This window comes from Ictalurus punctatus, chromosome 5 (assembly GCF_001660625.3).
Source record: "Ictalurus punctatus breed USDA103 chromosome 5, Coco_2.0, whole genome shotgun sequence".
In the NCBI taxonomy this organism is placed as follows: Eukaryota; Metazoa; Chordata; class Actinopteri; order Siluriformes; family Ictaluridae; genus Ictalurus; species Ictalurus punctatus.
The window spans coordinates 2,642,651-2,663,402 of NC_030420.2; the positions used below are offsets into that span (position 1 = coordinate 2,642,651).

Genomic DNA, 20,752 nt, shown 5'->3' on the forward strand with positions numbered 1-20,752 from the left:
CCATCAAGAAATTCAAATTCCTGCAAGAATAAATATGTTTTTAAATTGGATTTAAAAATATCGAAGATGTTCCAGAATTTTGGAGCTTCAAGAGAAAAGGCCTGGTCTCTTTTGATGTTAGATCTTAAAGCTTTTGAGTTATTCTTAACACAGACGAGGTCAAAGATTTAACTTGGTGCCAAGCTATAAGAGATTTAAAATAGAATAATAAAACTTTAAATCCATAATATACTTAATATGTGTTCTTGTCTAGCGTTCTTGCTTAACAGAGCTACAGTGATGATTATTCTATGAGACAAACATGTTTTCTTCACCGCATGCTATTGGGGAATTGGGCACTCCGCCTAATTCATATTCTTCACCACACCCATCTGAACCAAAGACCATGTCCTTGAACAGTTGCACTCCTTTGCATAAACATGGCCACTATTAGGGAAAAAAATACTAAAATAATAACCATTAATATCAATTTCTATTATTCCTTGTTTAACACTTACTGTGGTTTGTACATGATATTGGGACGAGGCACATCATCACAAGAACTAAGCTACATTACGGGTTCTTGATGTTGGGACACCAACAAGTGCTGCTTAGGAGAAATTATCAAAGATCTTATCATTCAAGGACACTTGCTGGCATAGGGAACCTTAGACTATCACCTTTGCAAAGGGTGTACTTCCACCATGCAGAAAGGTCAACTGGAGCGGATCTGACTGAGGAAATACTGATTATAGTAGACCTGGTACTTTAAAATCCTACAGCAATTATATGTAAACAAAAATAAACAAATAAATAAAAACCTCCTGCTTATTATGAGATTATAATATCCTTTCATTTTGATTGTCAAAATGGTGTTGTAGTATTGTACGTTGCAGTAGGCTACAAATCTAGTACTCTAGTAGGCTATTCATAATTTTCTTTTTTATGTGTATAGATATATTTTAACATCACACATACTGTACTGTTTCCTAGTTTTCCAAGTGTCCGTACTACAAACTTTATATCTTTATTTCGCGTATCTTTGTCATCCTAGTGTCCTTCTTTCCAGCAGTTTCATATTCGTACATGGTGACCATGGTTATGGTTGAGTACAAATTCCAGCATCACCAAACTTTAGTCCTTGACCAAAGCCCTTAACCCTTGACTGCTGAGACTTCTTGTGTCTTGTCTCAGTTATAAGGCGCTAAATGAATATATGTATAAATGGTTGAAGCATTTATTTCTGTTTTTCACCTTAGAGAGTGTGTTTTAAGACAGCATTGAACACATTGTACTTTGTACCCATTTGTAGTTATATTTAATGTTGTGGAACGTCCTAGAAACAAGTTATCACTTACGTTATAGCAGCTATAAACAGTCATTCCCTCAACAGCCTCTCTCTCTCGCTCTCTCTCTCCCTGGGGTGTTAGGGTTACTACACACAGCAAAGAGAAAAACTTTGGATTTTGAAAATCTTCTACAACTGAAAACACAAATACAAAGAACAAGGGACAAAACGAAGAACGCTTTTTTTAAAAAAAACACCCTCTTTTCTCGGAGTGGATGTAGTTTAATATTTAGCCCTTGAGTATAAAATATTTCAAATGAAAGCTGTGAAAGTAAAGATACTTTACTGTATCTTACAACTTTTTCAAGGAAGACATAATTATATAATGTATATCGATGCAGCGTCATTGTGAAGCTGAAATGAGAATATTGTTCAAAGAAAACCAGGCAGAAATTTAGTTTTAGTTTTTTACCTTTACACGATTCCGTGTGGCTTCATTGTCTATAACAACACGTCGTAACATTAATTGTATAACTATTTCATTTTTCCTGTTCCTGTGTATAATTAAAGTGTACCATGTGAAGTGATACATATTTTACATTTTGTATCTGCAACAACATACACAGCTATCTCCTATCAGCATTGTTTTAACATGTCCGAGACGACTACGTCAGTGTCGTTTTGTAGTATTTCAGAGTACCAGACTGTGTTCCAGTCATAAACGCACATACTAAAGGTATTGTATCAGTATTTATGTCTGATTAGAGAAGCTGAAGTATTGGGTCAGAAAGGCTGATTAGTCTCAGCCCGACAACGGAGGTGTTACTTCATGGCTATGCTTAAATAATCCAAGGCTTTGTTTCATTTTATCACCATCAAGAAAGATAAACATTGCTCTAATAACTGAAATTCTTTTGGTGAACTTGTCTTCAGAGAAAAGGAATTCACCAGCGCAGAACCGCTATATGAATTTTATGATAAGCAATATCAACTTAACTACTGGACTTACAGAACACCACTGATTGGGCAACATAAGAAAAACAAGATTAATACGTTTTCATATATTTTTTGTTATGTAAACTACAGGCATTAAACCAGCTATTTTAACCTTGTGCTTATACAGTATGGTGGAAAGAAACACCAATACTTGTGTGCAGATTGATTCTTTGTATTGCCTGTTCAAATTGCCTGTAATTTGCTCAGTGGTCAACCGATTTCCATGCAACTGCTTCAGTCATAATAATCTCCTTGTCACGGGTGATGCAAAAGTAAATATCGCTGGAATGTTAACATTCTGATTGAGCCTAATTGTTGAAAAGGATCATCGAAACAGTGTTGCTCTGGTGTACTCCCACCTGGAAGGGGCCCTGGATCGGCCATGAGTCTGACCAGAATGAAGCGGTTACTGAAGATGAATGAATAAAAATCAACAAACAAACAAATAAACTCGGATAAACAAACTTAAATGTAAAAAAAAATACACAAAATAAACACATCTTTGTTTTTTCTTGTCTTGAGCATAGTGATATTCCTGGATAAAATCACAGTTCGCGCGCTTACTTGAATTCAAGTCAATGAGCTCAACTTGAAAAGTTGTCCTATTCAAGATGGCGGCGCCGTTGACCTGCTTAGCTTTTGGCGCAAGATTAAACTAGGAAAGATGCCCTATCCGACATGGCGGCGTTGGTGACGTGTTTCACTTTTGGGCCAATGAGAAATCGCGAATAACTTCTCACAGGATGTTACGCTAGGCTAGCTACTGACAGGACTCGCGGGCTCGTGCGCTTCTCGTTGCTTCTCGTTGTTGTGGTAACGACGTCCATCTCTCTCACATACAAGCACTATTTATTTATTTTTTTTAGTTCGGTTTAATTATATTTGTAAAGATTTTCAGACGATTTTCGATGTTAGGGTGAGTAAACAAAATATCCGAAAAGTAAACAACGACAACCGTTCAGCTTTCTTTCCCATACAGAAGTACATAAAGTGTACCATAATCTCATTTTTAAATAATAACAACATCATCATCATTAACAACAACAATAATAATAATAATTTAGGGATTTCGCAGAGTTTTTTTTTATTTGTAAATAATTTTGCAAACTCTATTGATTTAACCACACTTCAGTATTATGAACTACTTTGTGTAAATTCATGACATATACGTTCATTTCAGTTTCAGGTTGTAAAGTGACAAAGGTGGAAAAGTTCAGGGGGGCGAATACTTTTACAAGGCACGTAATCGTCTGTGGGGTGAAGGCTTATACAAGGCACGTTATCATCTATCAACTGTACGTTATCATCGCAACTGTACGTTATCATCCCATTCAATCTCAGATCCCTCCATTTTATATTTCCCATTCCGTACTGAGCCACTATCGTGCCTTATCATTGGCTGTTTGACTTTAATAATGCTTTGACTTCAGCAAACGCCATTTAATAGTTTCACTGCATAATCAGCGACCTGTAAATGACTGGAATTTTCTGTCCCTGAGAATCCTCTTAATTCGAATTAGGATGAATAGCAACAGATGAGCTGATGAAGGTTGGAGGTCCCGTTTACACCCCAGGCTTGTCACTCTGGGTGAGACGGTAAAATCTCACACGACTTTCTATAACAGTAACGTGTTCTACATGACAGATTATTAAGATCATTAAGATCCTCTAACCATAGACCTGCGATTAAAGAAAATAACTACGTTCTGCTGAACACTGACATTCTTTGTTTTTCTGAGTTTTATTTACGACGTTTGATGCATAAACAAACAGCTTCTCTTCCTCGATGATCAACATACGGATATATAAATACCCTGCTGAAAACAAACTGTAGAAACCATCACAGGGATTCTAATGGTTTCCACTACAGATACCATTACAAACTATCAGTTGTTAACTATTAAAACCATTTCCAAATGGTTTCCATTACATAGTAGGATGTATTAAGGACATGGGTCCTTAATGGTATCCACTAGACATAACATGCCACCTATAGAATGCAACAAATTACCAGTAGAGACCCCATTACAGTTTCCATTAAAACCATTACATGAGGGTTACTATTGTTTTTTTGTTTTGTTTTTTCAGCAGTGTATACACAGCCATGCAAATGAAAGTGCGGTTATAATTTCTGTATTATTATTCTGTGCTCTCACCTGAGATAAATATACAGCAGTTCCAACGTAAACATTTTTCAAAGTGAGCTTGAGATAATAAGGATATTTTCGCTGTTTATTAGCATGTTTTGTTTCGCCATCGCCACTAGCGTGTTTGTAGCTGTTTGTAGACATCTTGTAAGATGTCCTCTTGACACGGACAGAACTTTTTCGTCGGCTGTCTTAGGTCATAATGGCACCAAATCGGCCACCGGTGAGCAAGTCACATGACCACCGATCTCAACACAAGCCCAAAGAATTCTTTTATGGTGTGTGATCTGTGACTTTTAATATTCTCGGCTGACAAAATGCATTATGTTCAAGCACAAAGATTCATGTTTTTGTTTAGCTGAACTGTTCCTGTGCCGTTACACACACACACTCACACACACACACACACACACACACCATATACCCTGATTAAATAAACACCCCTCTCGCTCTCCCTCCTGTCCAGAAACTCAAACAAAGCATGACACACACAAACACTCGCTCTCTCTTACGCTACAAGACTTTCTTGACTCTTTTTATAGTACTGACCCCCCAAAAAAACTCAAGGATACGACTCTAGCAAATGCTAAATGCTAGAAGACATAGAAAAAGAGCTATGTTATCTGCAACGTATAACCTAGAAGTGCACATCTATGTCTACAGTAGGTGTCCCAGTACCCTCGTCCAGGCTGACCTCAATATTTACCTCATATTTTGCTTAGATAGAAGACTATTAGTTAGTTCAGGGATTCCCAAACTTTCCAAAGGCAAGTCCCCCCCAAATGGCATTAACATTTGACTGAGGCCCCCCTTTTGGAAGATGTCTTTAAAATACATTAAAAATACAGACTTCTGAATATATCCCCCTTTTTTATTAATGATTACATCTTACATCTTTACATTACATTACGTTAGGAATTGATTGTGTATGTGTGTGGTTGTATGAGAAACAGAAAATATACTAGTGGGAGGGATGTGCACACCAAATTGTTGAGGCCCCCCGGGCGCCCCCTGGTGGCCCCCACTAGTTAACATCTACAATAGTGGAATCTATCCATTTTAAAAACACACACACTTTTAAATGAGTACTAGTAAGAAGCATTACTTTGGTGTGAGTAGTGTGAGCAAGATGTAGCGTTCAATTAATAAACCTACTCTAGGAGTGGGAGGAGTTTCTGTAGTTTGAATTTTTCAAAATGGCCGACGCACCAAGTGAGACTTTACTTCACTATGCTGCGTTCATGACAGCTGGAAACTCTGAATTTCCTTCCTTCCCACCAGGGGAAGACCCAGACCTTTCAAACCAGGATGGCCATGATGATGGTCCGGTGACTTATTGGGGTAGTGATCTAGGGTGGGGTAAAATACTAATTCACACATATATAAATGCAGAAAATGACCTAAAATGGGCGCCCTGTCTGTGTACTGAGTAAGTAGGATCCCTATCGGACATGAACGGCACCCACCTAACCAACATTTGTTTGTGGTCAAGCAGTCTACAAAGGAGTCATAGCGAATATAGCGCTACAGTAGGCTACATCTTAGGAAATACACTAGTGTTACAAATTTAATATCATTAGGTAATGGTAGCTAATAAAGTACCGAAGGAATCCAGTGGTATAATTAATATCTTTAAAGCACAAATAAGTAAAAATGTTTGTTTCCAGGGAGTATTTTCCTTGTAAGTTCATGCTAGGGTGGCACTGACCACCCCTGCGCCCACCACCCTGCTTAGCTCCGCCCATGCTTCCCCCTCAATACGTTTAGTCAAACCTTAAATTAAAGTGTACTCTCACAGTACGCTAGTGCTAGTTTGGGTCCTGAGTGAATATCTGAAATCGCATTTAAAAACACCCAGGTGAGTTGTTACGGAATGTTCTATCGTCTCTTGCGCAGTTATTTTAAAAGTTGGATGTACGCTGTAGACTAATGGTCACCAAGCCTCTTCCTTGAGATCTACCTTCCTGCAGGTTTCATCTCCAACCAAAATCGAACACACCTGTTTTAGTCGATCCCAAACTTCTTAAGGCGACGATTAGATGGTCAGGTGGTCACGATTATGCTTGGAGCTAAAGTCTTCAGGAAGATAGATCTCCAGGAACAGGGTTGGTGATCACTGCGTGTAGACTGTCATAGTTCTGAGTTTGGGTTACTGCCAGTGCGTCTGCATGCGGTTTTCCTCCCACCTCAAGTGCTTTGCAATCCCCTGGCATCCCATCCAGAGCCTCACAGCCAGTGTTTCTGGGATAGGCTCCGGATCCACCATTATTAAACATGAATCATTTGATAACTGAGATCACACCACCAGACAGTGACTAAGCGCCCTACACCCACTCTGAAGCGCTACAAATAACCAAGTTTATGGTCTTACCTTTATGATTTAGGTGGGGCACGGCTATAAGCAGCTATTGGAGCGATATGTCTTATATTTGCTTGATTGTCACATCTCCTTTTTAATTAGCTGCTAACCAGTTTTACACAACAGTACAATTCGGAGACTTTCTGTGGTTTTCACAGTGACGGACTCGCACACAGCTTGCGTCATGACTTGGAATCACGTTTATTCAGTCTGCTCCCCCAGAGAGCACAGTGTGAAATCTTTCAGAACCTGAGTTATGAAATCATGTCAGGTGACTGAAGTAAGTAATATGGACCAAAAAATCTAAAGTAAAATAATTATTAATCGTGATACTGGTTTTTCGGCGCTTCGTCAAAAAGCCACAAGCTACTTTTTGGAGAAATAATATATAATAAATTTCTTGCTGCTTGAATTCAGTTCAAACGTGAACACGATGACACTTTGACCACCTTTGAGGTGGGTATGGGATTGCACTGTTTAGCCTGCAGATCAAGTAAAGGTTATCTGAACAGTGTGCTCCAGTACCACGCACAAAAATGTTCCAATGAAATGATGTTGTTTTAGTTCCTGGTGGTTGTGTAATGGTTTGTATTGGTTGTGCTTCCCATAGAGGTTGATAAGTGGGCAGTGCGATACATGGGGGTGTGCTGCTATAGGAAAATAAGCCAGGACAGGGCGGTGTGATGTGGCCTGGTGCAAAGTAGAGTTACTTCTACCTCTGCAAAGTTCCTATAACAGCACATCGTGAACTATTTCGTTCCTCGTACACCACAGCAGTTTGCCCACGACTTCAAATTCTTTTCTTTTTATTATTATTATTATTATTGAACAACACACTGTACATCTTACAGAGAAACTCTCAGGCCAACAAAACCATTTGAAACCGTCTTGTAAGGACATATCTGAACGGGAACCATTAGGGAATAGAACTGAAGAATATCATTAAAAGTTAAATCCTAATGGATGAGGAATATTTGATTTTCATCACCGTTACACAGTAATGAAGAACACGTCGAGGGAATCAATACAACAAAACAACAAGTAATAGTGTTAATTAGGGCAATTTCCATAATGGTAACTTCTGATGGAGTAGTCCTAATTAGTTAACGCAATTAGCATTATTAGCATATATCATTATATCATTATATCTATCATTATATATATCATTAACAAATTATGATCTATGAATGAACTCAGCATAAATCTTAAATAGAAAGAGAGAGAGAGAGAATTTCCTTTTCTCATTGCACAATATGACCTGGGTTCTTACGTCAGTGTGTGTAGGGTGCATGGTGGGCACGTTTAAAACTTCTGGTTAACCACCGAGTGGGCTCGCAGCATGCTGATGTTGCTCTGAGCGATTGAGGGGGAAGCAGCTAAAATCCCCTCTTTGGCTCTAATATGGCTACCAAGCTCATTAAACCCCACCACTAGATCGAGTAAACTTACACATCAGAACTGTGAATAAATAGAGACTTAACTAACAGTGTGACTAATAGCTAAATAAAGCACTGACTGATAAACCTACCTAACAGTTTGGGGACTTTTTTTGGGAAAGTAAATCATTAAGGATTACATTCAGAATGGTTATTTATGAGTATATAAAGTTTTCAGTTCAGAATTCACGAGTTGTGAAGTTTAATTTCTTAAAATGGCTGAACGAATCAATTTCAGTCAGCAGTCAATGCTCAGTGTAATGGTATTTTGTGAATTTAGTTGTACAAGGTAAGGTTTTGATAGTAATCTATCAAGATATGTGAGGAAAAAGTTGATACTTCCAAATGTTTTGTCCCGTTTCCATGGTTACTAAACAGATAAAAAATACGATTTAAGAATGAGGATTTTTCTGTAGTTATCCTACAGGTGACCTAGATTGTGTCGCAGTGCAGAACGGCGTATTCTCTGACTAGAATACGCCGTAACCTTTTCTTGCACACAACGCATTTGAAGAAAATATTAAAACACGCCCAGATCAAATGTCCATCATCACAGTCTATTATTCACATTGTTGTATAATTTTTACTAGTCTATTTTATGCTAGATTCAAGGAGCAAGAGCAATGACACACACGTCATCATCGTCATCACTGATGAAACGTTGTGACATCAAGAAAAGGCTCCAAACGGGTCCCGGGCGTTTTTCTGTCTGTTGGCTCGTCCTGGTGTGTGTGATCCCCAGTGTGAGGTTGTGCCTGCAGTGTGACCTCGCCGTCCGCCACATGCACGAGGACTTCATGGCTTCAAAGCACGAAGTGACTGTACAAGAGCAGATGGATCTGACGAAAATCATCGATCATGCCTACATCACCTACCAGGACACCAGCACGCAGCTCTCCGGGGTCATCGGTGTGTACGATTTCATATATATATATATATATATATATATATATATATACATATACATGTACCTCTTTTCAATAATTAAGCCTCTATTTCTATCATTTCAGATGTAAACATAGAACTATGCAGAATTTGGCAGGATATAGCTAAATATAGTAAGACATGACATTTGTTGTTTTTTTTTAGCAAGCACACGTCACAGAGATCCGATCTTTCTGTGTCTTTTAGCTAGCTATACGGCGCCAGTAGAAATAATCTCAACACAATTAGCAACAAGTGACAAAAAAAAGAACGAAACACAGTCTCAGCTGTAAAATCCAGTGCACAAAAAAACCCGGTTGTTTCAGATGATTTTATAGACTATTTATATAGACTTTGTCAGCTTAGCTTAGCTTTAGTTATCTCAGCCTGCTTGTTTTTGTTGTTGTTTTGGTTGCGGCTTTTTCTGTTTATGTTTACCAGTAGATTCTGCTCGAAGCTCCAATTTAACAAGGTATGATTTTACATAATGTGAGAATGTGTGAACACGGGGATTGGTGGGTGGTTTGCGACTCATGCTAAGTGTGATTATTGTGTAATTTCAGTTTCCTTTCTGAGTAATTTACCAACACGTCTGAGGTAAATATTTTTCCAGGTAGTTTTGTCTCATTTCCTCGTCTGTATGCCTTTGCATCGTTTATATATAAACATGCTTGGTACTGACATGCAGTTTTTGCCAGTTAGTGTTCTCAGGACATTAATAGTGATGGTGTTTGGCTTCCCATTTTATAATCAGAAATTCACAAGTACCATTTGAATGCACTGTTTGTTAACTCAGCTCACTTAGCTCTGTAACCTTCATTACCTCAGAGTGTTCGGTTAGTACATAACCTTCATTACCTCAGAGTGTTCAGTTAGTACATAACCTTCATTACCTCAGAGTGTTCAGTTAGTACATAACCTTCATTACCTCAGAGTGTTCAGTTAGTACATAACCTTCATTACCTCAGAGTGTTCGGTTAGTACCTAACCTTCGTTACCTCAGAGTGTTCAGTTAGTACATAACATTCATTACCTCAGAGTGTTCAGTTAGTACATAACCTTCATTACCTCAGAGTGTTCAGTTAGTACATAACCTTCATTACCTCAGAGTGTTCAGTTAGTACATAACCTTCATTACCTCAGTGTGTTCGGTTAGTACATAACATTCATTACCTCAGAGTGTTCAGTTAGTACATAACATTCATTACCTCAGAGTGTTCGGTTAGTACATAACCTTCATTACCTCAGTGTGTTCGGTTAGTACATAACATTCATTACCTCAGAGTGTTCAGTTAGTACATAACATTCATTACCTCAGAGTGTTCGGTTAGTACATAACCTTCATTACCTCAGAGTGTTCAGTTAGTACATAACCTTCATTACCTCAGTGTGTTCGGTTAGTACATAACATTCATTACCTCAGAGTGTTCAGTTAGTACATAAACTTCATTACCTCAGAGTGTTCAGTTAGTACATAACCTTTATTACCTCAGAGTGTTCAGTTAGTACATAAACTTCATTACCTCAGTGTGTTCGGTTAGTACATAACATTCATTACCTCAGAGTGTTCAGTTAGTACATAAACTTCATTACCTCAGTGTGTTCAGTTAGTACATAACCTTCATTACCTCAGTGTGTTCAGTTAGTACATAACATTCATTACCTCAGTGTGTTCAGTTAGTACATAACATTCATTACCTCAGAGTGTTCAGTTAGTACATAACCTTCATTACCTCAGAGTGTTCAGTTAGTACATAACATTCATTACCTCAGTGTGTTCAGTTAGTACATAACATTCATTACCTCAGTGTGTTCAGTTAGTACATAACCTTCATTACCTCAGAGTGTTCAGTTAGTACATAACCTTCATTACCTCAGAGTGTTCAGTTAGTACATAAACTTCATTACCTCAGTGTGTTCGGTTAGTACATAACATTCATTACCTCAGAGTGTTCAGTTAGTACATAACATTCACTACCTCAGAGTGTTCAGTTAGTACATAACCTTCATTACCTCAGAGTGTTCGGTTAGTACATAACCTTCATTACCTCAGAGTGTTCGGTTAGTACATAACCTTCATTACCTCAGAGTGTTCGGTTAGTACATAACCTTCATTACCTCAGAGTGTTCAGTTAGTACATAAACTTCATTACCTCAGAGTGTTCAGTTAGTACATAACCTTTATTACCTCAGAGTGTTCAGTTAGTACATAAACTTCATTACCTCAGTGTGTTCGGTTAGTACATAACATTCATTACCTCAGAGTGTTCAGTTAGTACATAAACTTCATTACCTCAGTGTGTTCAGTTAGTACATAACCTTCATTACCTCAGTGTGTTCAGTTAGTACATAACATTCATTACCTCAGTGTGTTCAGTTAGTACATAACATTCATTACCTCAGAGTGTTCAGTTAGTACATAACCTTCATTACCTCAGAGTGTTCAGTTAGTACATAACATTCATTACCTCAGTGTGTTCAGTTAGTACATAACATTCATTACCTCAGTGTGTTCAGTTAGTACATAACCTTCATTACCTCAGAGTGTTCAGTTAGTACATAACCTTCATTACCTCAGAGTGTTCAGTTAGTACATAAACTTCATTACCTCAGTGTGTTCGGTTAGTACATAACATTCATTACCTCAGAGTGTTCAGTTAGTACATAACATTCACTACCTCAGAGTGTTCAGTTAGTACATAACCTTCATTACCTCAGAGTGTTCGGTTAGTACATAACCTTCATTACCTCAGAGTGTTCGGTTAGTACATAACCTTCATTACCTCAGAGTGTTCGGTTAGTACATAACCTTCATTACCTCAGAGTGTTCGGTTAGTACATAACCTTTATTACCTCAGAGTGTTCAGTTAGTACATTACTCATCCAAAGCCATTAGGCTATTAATTCGGTGAGAGTTCACATCAAAGGCTGAAGAGTGAATATTTTACAGTATGCCTCCCTTCTTTTCTGCAGATCTTACTACTTTGTACCGAGCACAAACTGAGTATGAGAGCGAGTTCAGGAGACACTGGCAGGAGTTGAGCACCGGTGAGGATCTTGTCTGTTCTGTGTGTGTGTGTTTGTGTGTGTGTGTGTGTGTGTGTGTGTGTGTGTGTATGCATTAAGCTGCTGCGTCTGCACATCTGCAAATCTGCAAATATGTGCTAGTGCTTGTTCACAGATGTGCATGCAATGTGAACGTTCACTCGGGGCAATACATGTCGGGCCAGAATTTAGAGAGGACAAAAAAATAACAAAGGAAAGCCGTCAGTTTCGTCGTAGTAGAGGGAGACGCGTCGTTCCGAATGCGATTAAGAAGACTTTACTTAAAAGATCTGCGTGGTCCTGCTTTGAAAATGGTCGTATAAGGCCGCTTTCACACCAAGAGGAAGCTGTCTCTTTCACTTTTTCCAGAATTGGTTTTGTCTCAGCAGAACGTTCAACAAAGCAAAGTTGAAAACAGAACCAAGATCAAAAGAGAGTGACGAAACATCGGACCTGGAGCCTGTGCAAATTTCGACGTTAGTGAGGGAATATAACGAGAGAAGTTGCAATTGAACTAAAAACAACTTGTGTGTATTTGGGACATTCACCAGTATGTAATTTACCTAGGACTGGTTGCTATGGTTACAGTGTGCATGTCACATGAGTCACAATTTTTTCAGATCTGACTAGGGTTTGTTTTTTTTCTGGGGGGAAAAAAAAAAAAGTCTAGCAGCACCGTAAATGCTTTGAAAATGATCCTCAGTGCTCAGTTTACGTTCCTGTGTTACTTTTGTTTCGGTATTGCTTCGGTTTATTTCCAACCACAACTCTGCTGGATACACCTTCCTTCTTAACCGATCAACATTTACCTGACACACCTTTAAGGCATCCATAGTAGAGATTTTGGAGACGTGATGTACATCTATGAGCTCTGCTTACCCACAAACCCTTTCTCAGTGTGCTGTATTGATAAAGATACGTACTGTACACACGCATTAAATCACGTACTGCCCCTTTAAAGAGCTCCCTCGCTAAATTCTCTAAACTTATTAGCCTCACCTTTAAAGGAGCCACTTTTCTGTGAATAATTGATTTCTTCCTCCTGATTAAATAAATTCCTGAATTTATAAACTTCCTTGTTCCTTCTCGGGGCCTGTGTGCAGGTTCTATCCAGTGGGATATGATAAGGATCCTGGAGAAAGGGAAAAGTATCTTGAAGAAGCATCTAGAAGTTTTCGTTGCTGAAGGTTCGAGGGGAAAAGAAGAATTTAGTGATTCTAAAAAAGAAAAATAATAATTTTTTTGTTTATGTGTGTGTGTGTGTGTGTGTGTGTGTGTGTGTGTGTTCCAATGGTTCTGCCTTTATCTTTTCAGGACTGTGTCCAAATAAATGCGGTAAGGCCAAATTCAGTCTCTCTAGCTCTTATAGCTCTTTAATAGATGCCGATACTTGTTTTGAACCATTCTCATTTTGTAATTAACTGTATTTATGTGCGTGTGTGTGCGTGTGTGTGCGTGTGTGCGTGTGTGTGTGTTTGTGTGAGTGTGAGACAGGTTTACTCTTTCAGAGTGTAATGAACTGCTCTTCCTGCCAGTATGGGCTGCACATATGTCAATCTGATACACCCCCTAAGGATTGCGGAGGTGACAAACATTCCACACACACACACACACACACACACACACACAGACACACACACACACATACATACGCACACAATTATTTATTTTCCTGTGTCTCTCATTCTGTCTCTCTCTCTTCTCTCTCTCTCTCTCTCTTCTCTCTCTCTCTCTCTCTCTCTCTCTCCCTCTCAGAGCATAAGTTGGTGGCACATGAAGGCGAGCAGACGGTGTTGGATTGTTTTCTCCCGTGGCACAGTTTGGTAGTAGGCCATGCTAAGTATCAATACTCATGGAAACGGGGAGCCACAAATGTACACACATACACACACACACACACACACACACACACACACACACTCTGACACATTTAATTCTTTTCAATAATTTGGATTGGGGTTCACAAAAAGTGGGTCCAAGACATGTACAGATGTTAAGAAAGGAATAAAACATCTGGGGTCATGCTCTTATAGGAAAATAATCAACGCTGTGTTATTGTTACTACCCCAAAGTGGTTTGTTAAATAACTGTTTAAAACAGATCGAATTTTGTACAACAAACCTTTCGAGTTTTAAACGTATTACCACTGAATCAGTACAGTGCGATATTTGTGATTATCCGTGTATTATTATTATTATTATTATTATTATTATTCAAATTGTTATACATTGTTAGAAATGACAAAAGGTTTGTCATTAACATTTGCACAATTCTGTCATGAAAACTTGGACAATAAGAATGTAAATATTTATGCCTACAGATTTTTCCAGAAAGCCAAGTGTTTTGTGTCTGTTTAACCCGTCACACGTCACTAACGCTTCACGTCCCCGTTCACTCCCGTTTTACACGTGGTTAGTTTTCAGCCAAGGACGAGTTTGAGGTTCTGGTGGTGACGAAGGACTCCAAAATCGTCCTGAACCAGCTGAGTGTGAGCGAGCAGGGAGTGTATCGCTGCATCCTGCTGGATCAACACGGCACTACACTCTCACACACACACTTCATCCTCACCGGTGAGAGACGCAGCACATCTGTTCCTGATAACAAATTATATTGTTTAAACAAGATTCCATCATTTTTACTGATAGGCTATACGATATGTTAAAACTCGGTTTTCTTCTATGTGTTGCCTAATTACTCTTTATTATTTTATTTTAATCACATATTTATTTATGGTTTCTAAATTATTATGTTTCGAATGATTTTTTTTTCCTTCTCTTTCTGCCTTTTTTTTCTCTCTAAAGCACTTTGAGTTGAATTCTTTAAATGAAAGGCTCTGTAAATAAAGTCATTTAATTAATGACTTATAATAATAATAATAATAATAATAGATAATTATTAAGAATAATAAAAAAAAAAAATCATCATAAAAAAACTGATATGGTTTAAGTCAATAAGAGTCAGTGATTATTAACACTGTCTGAAATCACACCATTTTCAGTAGATAGTGTGCTTCTTGGTGGGTTTTATCCTCTCATAGTCATGCGCAGAAGCATAGTGGAAAACGTCTAACCCATAATGTCCCATAATGCACTGGGAATAGGGACTCGGACTCCGTTTTTGATACAGAGTTTTAAAAACTATAGATGATATTCAGATAGATTTAGTGCTGTATAAAAAATGGTGTCTCTTTTTTGTCTCTGTCTCTCTCTCTTTCTCTCTCTCTCTCTCTCTCTCAGTCATCCCCATGCCTACTTCACCGCCGAAACAGATCCCTACACTTCCTTCCGTCCCTGATGTCGATGTGAGACATGTCCAGCCCCCCAAGGACATTCTGATCATTGCTGTCGCTTTTCTCACAGTCCTGAGCTTGTTTGGCAGCCTGGCCGTCGTTATGCATCTCGGGTAAGTCTGAGAGGAGTATAAGAAAACAAAACACACTAGGAAGACTTTCCTTTGGTGGAAAACCTACTCGCTCTTACGAAGCGCCGAAACTGGAGACTCCTTCCATGAATGTCAAATGAGTGTCTCCTTACAGAAAACCTCATCATATCAGCGATTGTACTGTAGGTTTTGTCTTTGCTAAGTAGCAACATTTTATTTATAGATTATAAAGGTTATTTGGAGCATCTCTCACAAGTTCCTGGGAGTTAGCTGTTACTATAGCAACGATAATGTGATAGAGTGAGTGCATTGATATTAACCTGTGATTTGAGTTACAGCCAGTCAGAGCTGCTGTTACAGAAAATTAATCAGCAGTCTCAATTAGCGGGTCATTGACATGTGATGGATGGATGGATGAATAGATGGATGGAGGGATGAATGGATGGATGGATAGATAGTTAGATGAATGGATGGAGGGATGAATGGATGTATAGATGTATAGATGGCTGAATAGATGGATGGAGGTATGAATGGATGTATAGATGGATGGATGAATGGATGGGTGGATAGATAGATGAATGGATAGATGGATGGGTGGATGAATGGGTGTATAGATGGATGAATAGATGAATGGATGCATGAATAGATGATTGAATGGATGGATGGATGAATAGATGGATGGAGGGATGAATGGATGTATAGATGGATGGATGAATGGATAGATACATGGATGGATGGATGGATGGATGGATAGATGGACATGTGAATGGATGAATAGTTGGATGGCTGGATGAATAGTTAAATGGAGGGATGGATAGATGGATTAATGGATGTATAGATGGAAGGATGAATAGATGGATGGATGGATATATGAATAGATATATGGATGGATGAATGAATGGATAGATGGGCATATGAATGGATGAATAGTTGAATAGATGGATGGATGGATGAATATATGAATGGATGGATGGATGGATGAATAGTTAAATGGATGGATGAATATATGAATGGATGGATGGATGAATAGTTAAATGGATGGATGGATGGATGGATGAATATATGAATAGATGGATGGATGAATATATGGATGGATGGATGAATAGTTAAATGGATGGATGAATATATGAATGGATGGATGGATGAATAGTTAAATGGATGGATGAATATATGAATGGATGGATGGATGAATAGTTAAATGGATGGATGGATGAATAGTTAAATGGATGGATGGATGAATAGTTAAATGGATGGATGGATGAATATATGAATGGATGGATGGATGGATGAATATATGAATGGATGGATGGATGAATATATGAATGGATGCATGTATGAATAGTTAATTGGATGGATGGATGGATGGATGGATGAATATATGAATGGATGGATGGATGGATGAATATATGAATGGATGGATGGATGAATATATGAATGGATGGATGGATAGACGGCACCCTGCACATTAGAAAAGCACGCCACTGTGGTTCCAACATACGATGAGTAAGCTGTGAGTCAGCGTTGATGCAGCAGCCACACACTGTGATAATTCTGTCACTGCTCTAATACATGCTTCTATTTCGGGGGAATTCTCTCAGCTCGAATGACTCGTATCTAACGCTCGCATTCGGTACACGAGCGTGACCTTCAGCATGTTAACAGACTTTATTGGTGTTTCATTATGACTTTGGTTCACTCTGTTTCTTTGTTTTCACGTCTCGCCAGCAGGATGGCGTTGAGACGGCAGAGGAAAGCCGAAGCGGAAGAAAGAGTAGAGAACCCAAGATGGAGGAGAAGAGACTAATGAAGAGGATTCTACATAATATGTGAAAAAAGGCAAGAAAAGACACAAGCAGTAAAGATTTTCAGCGTTTACTCTTTTTATTAAAATTTCCTCCCTTCGTTCTATCATTGCAGATTTTATAGCACAGATATAGAACAAAATTTGAAATCCCTGAAATATTTCATTGTTATTTTATGATCGAAGCAAACAATATTGATGCTGAAATAAATATTTGTAAAATAGCAGGAAAGTCATATTTACTTTTAAGTTTTAACTAAAGAATAAAACACTTGAGGCTTGTGTTGTTATAATAAAATAAGCACCGACAGGGTGGTGATGCGGCCCGACACCAAACAGGGTCACTGTGAAGTGTTCTATTCTATGTTTATGTTCTATGTTCTCTGTTTTATTTTATTTGCCCAAGTTGTTGAAGACAAAGTTTGCAGCATCGTAACATAATCTTTTCTGAAGATGTCCCAGTGGACTGTTACAAAAGCGCTGACACTGGAGACTCCTTCCATAAACGTTACATAAACGACTCCTTACAGAAAATCAACAATTACATTACACGTTTACTTTTTTTTTTTTTAAACAGCAACACATTCTAATCTGTTTAGTATTAACCTTAGATTTTGTATAACATGAATGAACACATTCTGACCAATCAGATTTGGAGAATGACATAAAGTGCCCTCCATTAATATTGTCACCCCAACTCGAGCGTCTTCAGTGTGCCAGACACTACTGGAACTTCAAACGGGATCGGGTTCTACGGTCAGATGAAACCAAAATAGAGCTTTCTGGTAATAAACACCAGAGGTGGTTTCGGAGCACACAGAGAGGTAGCCGTATGGAGAAGTGCCTCATGCCCACGGTTAAATATGGAGGTGAATTGAAAAAGAAAACATGGCACACCAAACACGTCGGGTTTGAAATTGCTTTAAATACACTTTCTCATATCTTTAAAAAGTAAACAACCTGTAGCATGTTCCAAAACACATGAAGCACATGGCTATTTTATATTTGTGGCATTTATTCTAACATACATAGACAATATTAAAAAATGTTTTCCCCTCACACCATTAATCAGAATAAGTGAAAAACACTGGCTGATGTTTTTGGATTCACGTGCCAGGGAGTGAGTAGAAGGAACTGGAGGGTAAATTTGGTACATTAGGTTTTTTTAAAAAAAATTTTAGAATTAGGATTCCCAGGCCCCTGGTTAATCCCGGGGATTGTCCACTCTTTAAAGCCGCCGCAGATCAAACTCTAAATCGCTCGGTTTTCCCCAGAACTACCCCCCCCACCCCCCCGCGCTTTTTTTTGTGTGTGTGTGTGTGCAAATCAGCATACATAACCGCCAGACTGTGGCTGTAGCACTTCCTGTTTTATCACAGCCGATTTACAGAGCCAGATTAAGATCTGATCTGATTCAGTCTGATTGTTGCTGAGTTAGGGTCACGGTTTATGGACATCCGGTCTGCAGAATATTTCCTGACTGATCTGAAATCAGAACTGGACCTCCTTCTTGTCCTCATCCGACTGGAATGTGTCCTGTTGAATTAGCGCATATTTGGGCCCATGGAATGAGGTATGAATGATTCATGAAACTGCCGAAGGACTTAAATAAAGATGACACCATTTGAGCGCAACTGATGAATCAGATTCAGCTACATGGACACACTTGCTGCCCACTAGTGCCTCATTTACATCAGATGCATTTGCGTATACGTTTACAGCATCTTGCGGATGCCCTTATCCAGAGCGACTTACAGAAGAGCTTTGAAAGCTCGATCAATAAATGCATCCTGATACTGGTCGACTACGTCTTGGACTAAGAGTACTTTCGGTCTAGAAACTCTGTTAGGGAAATAATATTGTAAAGAAAGCACACGGACAACACAATTTTGTTCATTTAAGTCCTTTAGGAAGAAGTAGGTCTTTAGACGTGGTTTGAAGACTGCCAGAGACTCGTCTGTTCGGGCGTCTAGGGGAAGTTCATTCCACCACCTAGGTGTCAGAGAATAGAGAAGAGTCTTGATGCAGGTCTTCCTTGTACCCTGAGAGATGATTTGACCAGTCGAGCAGTGCTAGAGGATCGGTGGGAGCGTGGTATGAAAAACCTCTTGTATGAAAATCTTGTATGTGACCTGTAAATTAGGGATTAGTGGGTGGGAGCTTGCGTCAACGCAGCTGAAGCTGATCCGTCGTCTGCGATCCAGCCGTCTATCCAGCCCAGGATAAAGCGCTTACTGAAAATGAGTGTCTGAGACAGAGCGTTTATTTAAAGCGACCCTCGAACATGTCCGATCGAGTCAGGAAGGAGTGATCGACTGATTTCCGTCCTGAAAACACACACTCACAGATTCTTCAGCCAAGATAAAGGCTCTATTTTGGGTACAGTGTAATGACCTGTATCTACACACAGTCATTTCAACTATTAATAAATTTTTTTAAAATAACCAAAACCCACGTATAGCTCGTTCCACACGACACGGCTATTTCAGCTACAGCTGTGAGAAAGAGGTTTGTGAACTCTCTGGAACTATTCATGTTTACTGTACGCAGATATAATCTGACACTGAGTCACGGAAGGATTATTTAGGCTTATTCGGTGTGGGCAGGGGTAAACAGAAAGTTTTATTTTAGCACTCAGGGTCATTGAGAGAAGAACTTTACAAACCTATTTGTATTTTATCACGGAATAATCGATTCAACTGGATAAAGCTGATCAATCAGATGGTCTGCAGTACTGATTTGCAGTTACACCTCCGTCTTTCCTCACAACACACCAGCGAAATCCCCAGCGCGGGGGGATTTTTCCTTTCATTTCTCCGTGTATGTGTACGCACAGTACTTGCTAAGCATGACTTTGATTTTTTTGGTTTACTGATGTAACCGAATCACCGCACGATTATATTTTAATTATTTCTCTTTGATCTATTAGATACTAAGTGTAAGTATGTGGTATATTTATTCTAAGTCATTACTTGCATCACGTTGCGTCACCTGAAAAAAATAAATGCGATCTAAAAGGAAAACCAAGTTATACATACACGTGAAGTATTGATACACGGCTGTATATCACAATCCGTACATGACTCTTATGATGATTATATTATAAACGTGAGATCGATTAAACAGCGAATAAAATTCCGCTGTGACTCACAGCTGTACCGTGGAGCTGCTGGATTCTCGATTCTGATTGGTCAGACGATGTGGAGTAATTTAAATATATATAAATGAGTACAAATTTGTTTTATTTATTTACTTTTAACTTGATTCATACGCTAATATTAGTGAGCTGTATGGAATTCATTCCGAAGTCAGAAAATATACCGGAGTATATACGACCCGAGTGTTCGTATCTTAGAAGCATAGTTTAATACCTTATTAACTAAAACCCCGATTTAT

The 20,752-nt window shown here is 38.7% G+C and overlaps 1 protein-coding gene across 6 annotated transcripts; it reads left to right on the forward strand.

Annotated features, from left to right (window-relative positions):
- The first annotated feature begins 3,020 nt into the window (after window positions 1-3,020).
- LOC108265117 (izumo sperm-egg fusion protein 1) lies at window positions 3,021-18,568 on the forward strand. 6 transcript variants are annotated; one of them, XM_017467242.3, is made up of 11 exons: window positions 3,044-3,179; window positions 4,607-4,688; window positions 8,811-9,114; window positions 12,103-12,177; window positions 13,278-13,361; window positions 13,489-13,509; window positions 13,669-13,758; window positions 13,930-14,000; window positions 14,591-14,744; window positions 15,411-15,576; window positions 17,281-18,568. In XM_017467242.3, the coding sequence occupies exons 2-11, from the start codon at window positions 4,647-4,649 to the stop codon at window positions 17,357-17,359; spliced, it is 1,086 nt and encodes a 361-aa protein (XP_017322731.1). In that variant the 5' UTR covers window positions 3,044-3,179; window positions 4,607-4,646; the 3' UTR covers window positions 17,360-18,568. The 6 variants fall into 6 exon arrangements, with proteins under 6 accessions (XP_017322734.1, XP_017322731.1, XP_017322730.1 ...); XM_017467241.3 differs by having other exon boundaries at window positions 13,930-14,048; window positions 17,284-18,564; XM_017467240.3 differs by having other exon boundaries at window positions 3,045-3,179; window positions 13,930-14,048; window positions 17,281-18,558.
- Window positions 18,569-20,752: the final 2,184 nt, after the last annotated feature.

Coding starts and splice junctions, on each gene's coding strand:
- LOC108265117 (XM_017467240.3), top strand. CDS start 4,647: ATGACCACCGATCTCAACACAAGCCCAAAGAATTCTTTTATG. Junction 4,689..8,810: donor GCCCAAAGAATTCTTTTATG/GTGTGTGATCTG, acceptor ATTTTATGCTAG/ATTCAAGGAGCAAGAGCAAT. Junction 13,510..13,668: donor ACTGTGTCCAAATAAATGCG/GTAAGGCCAAAT, acceptor AGTGTGAGACAG/GTTTACTCTTTCAGAGTGTA.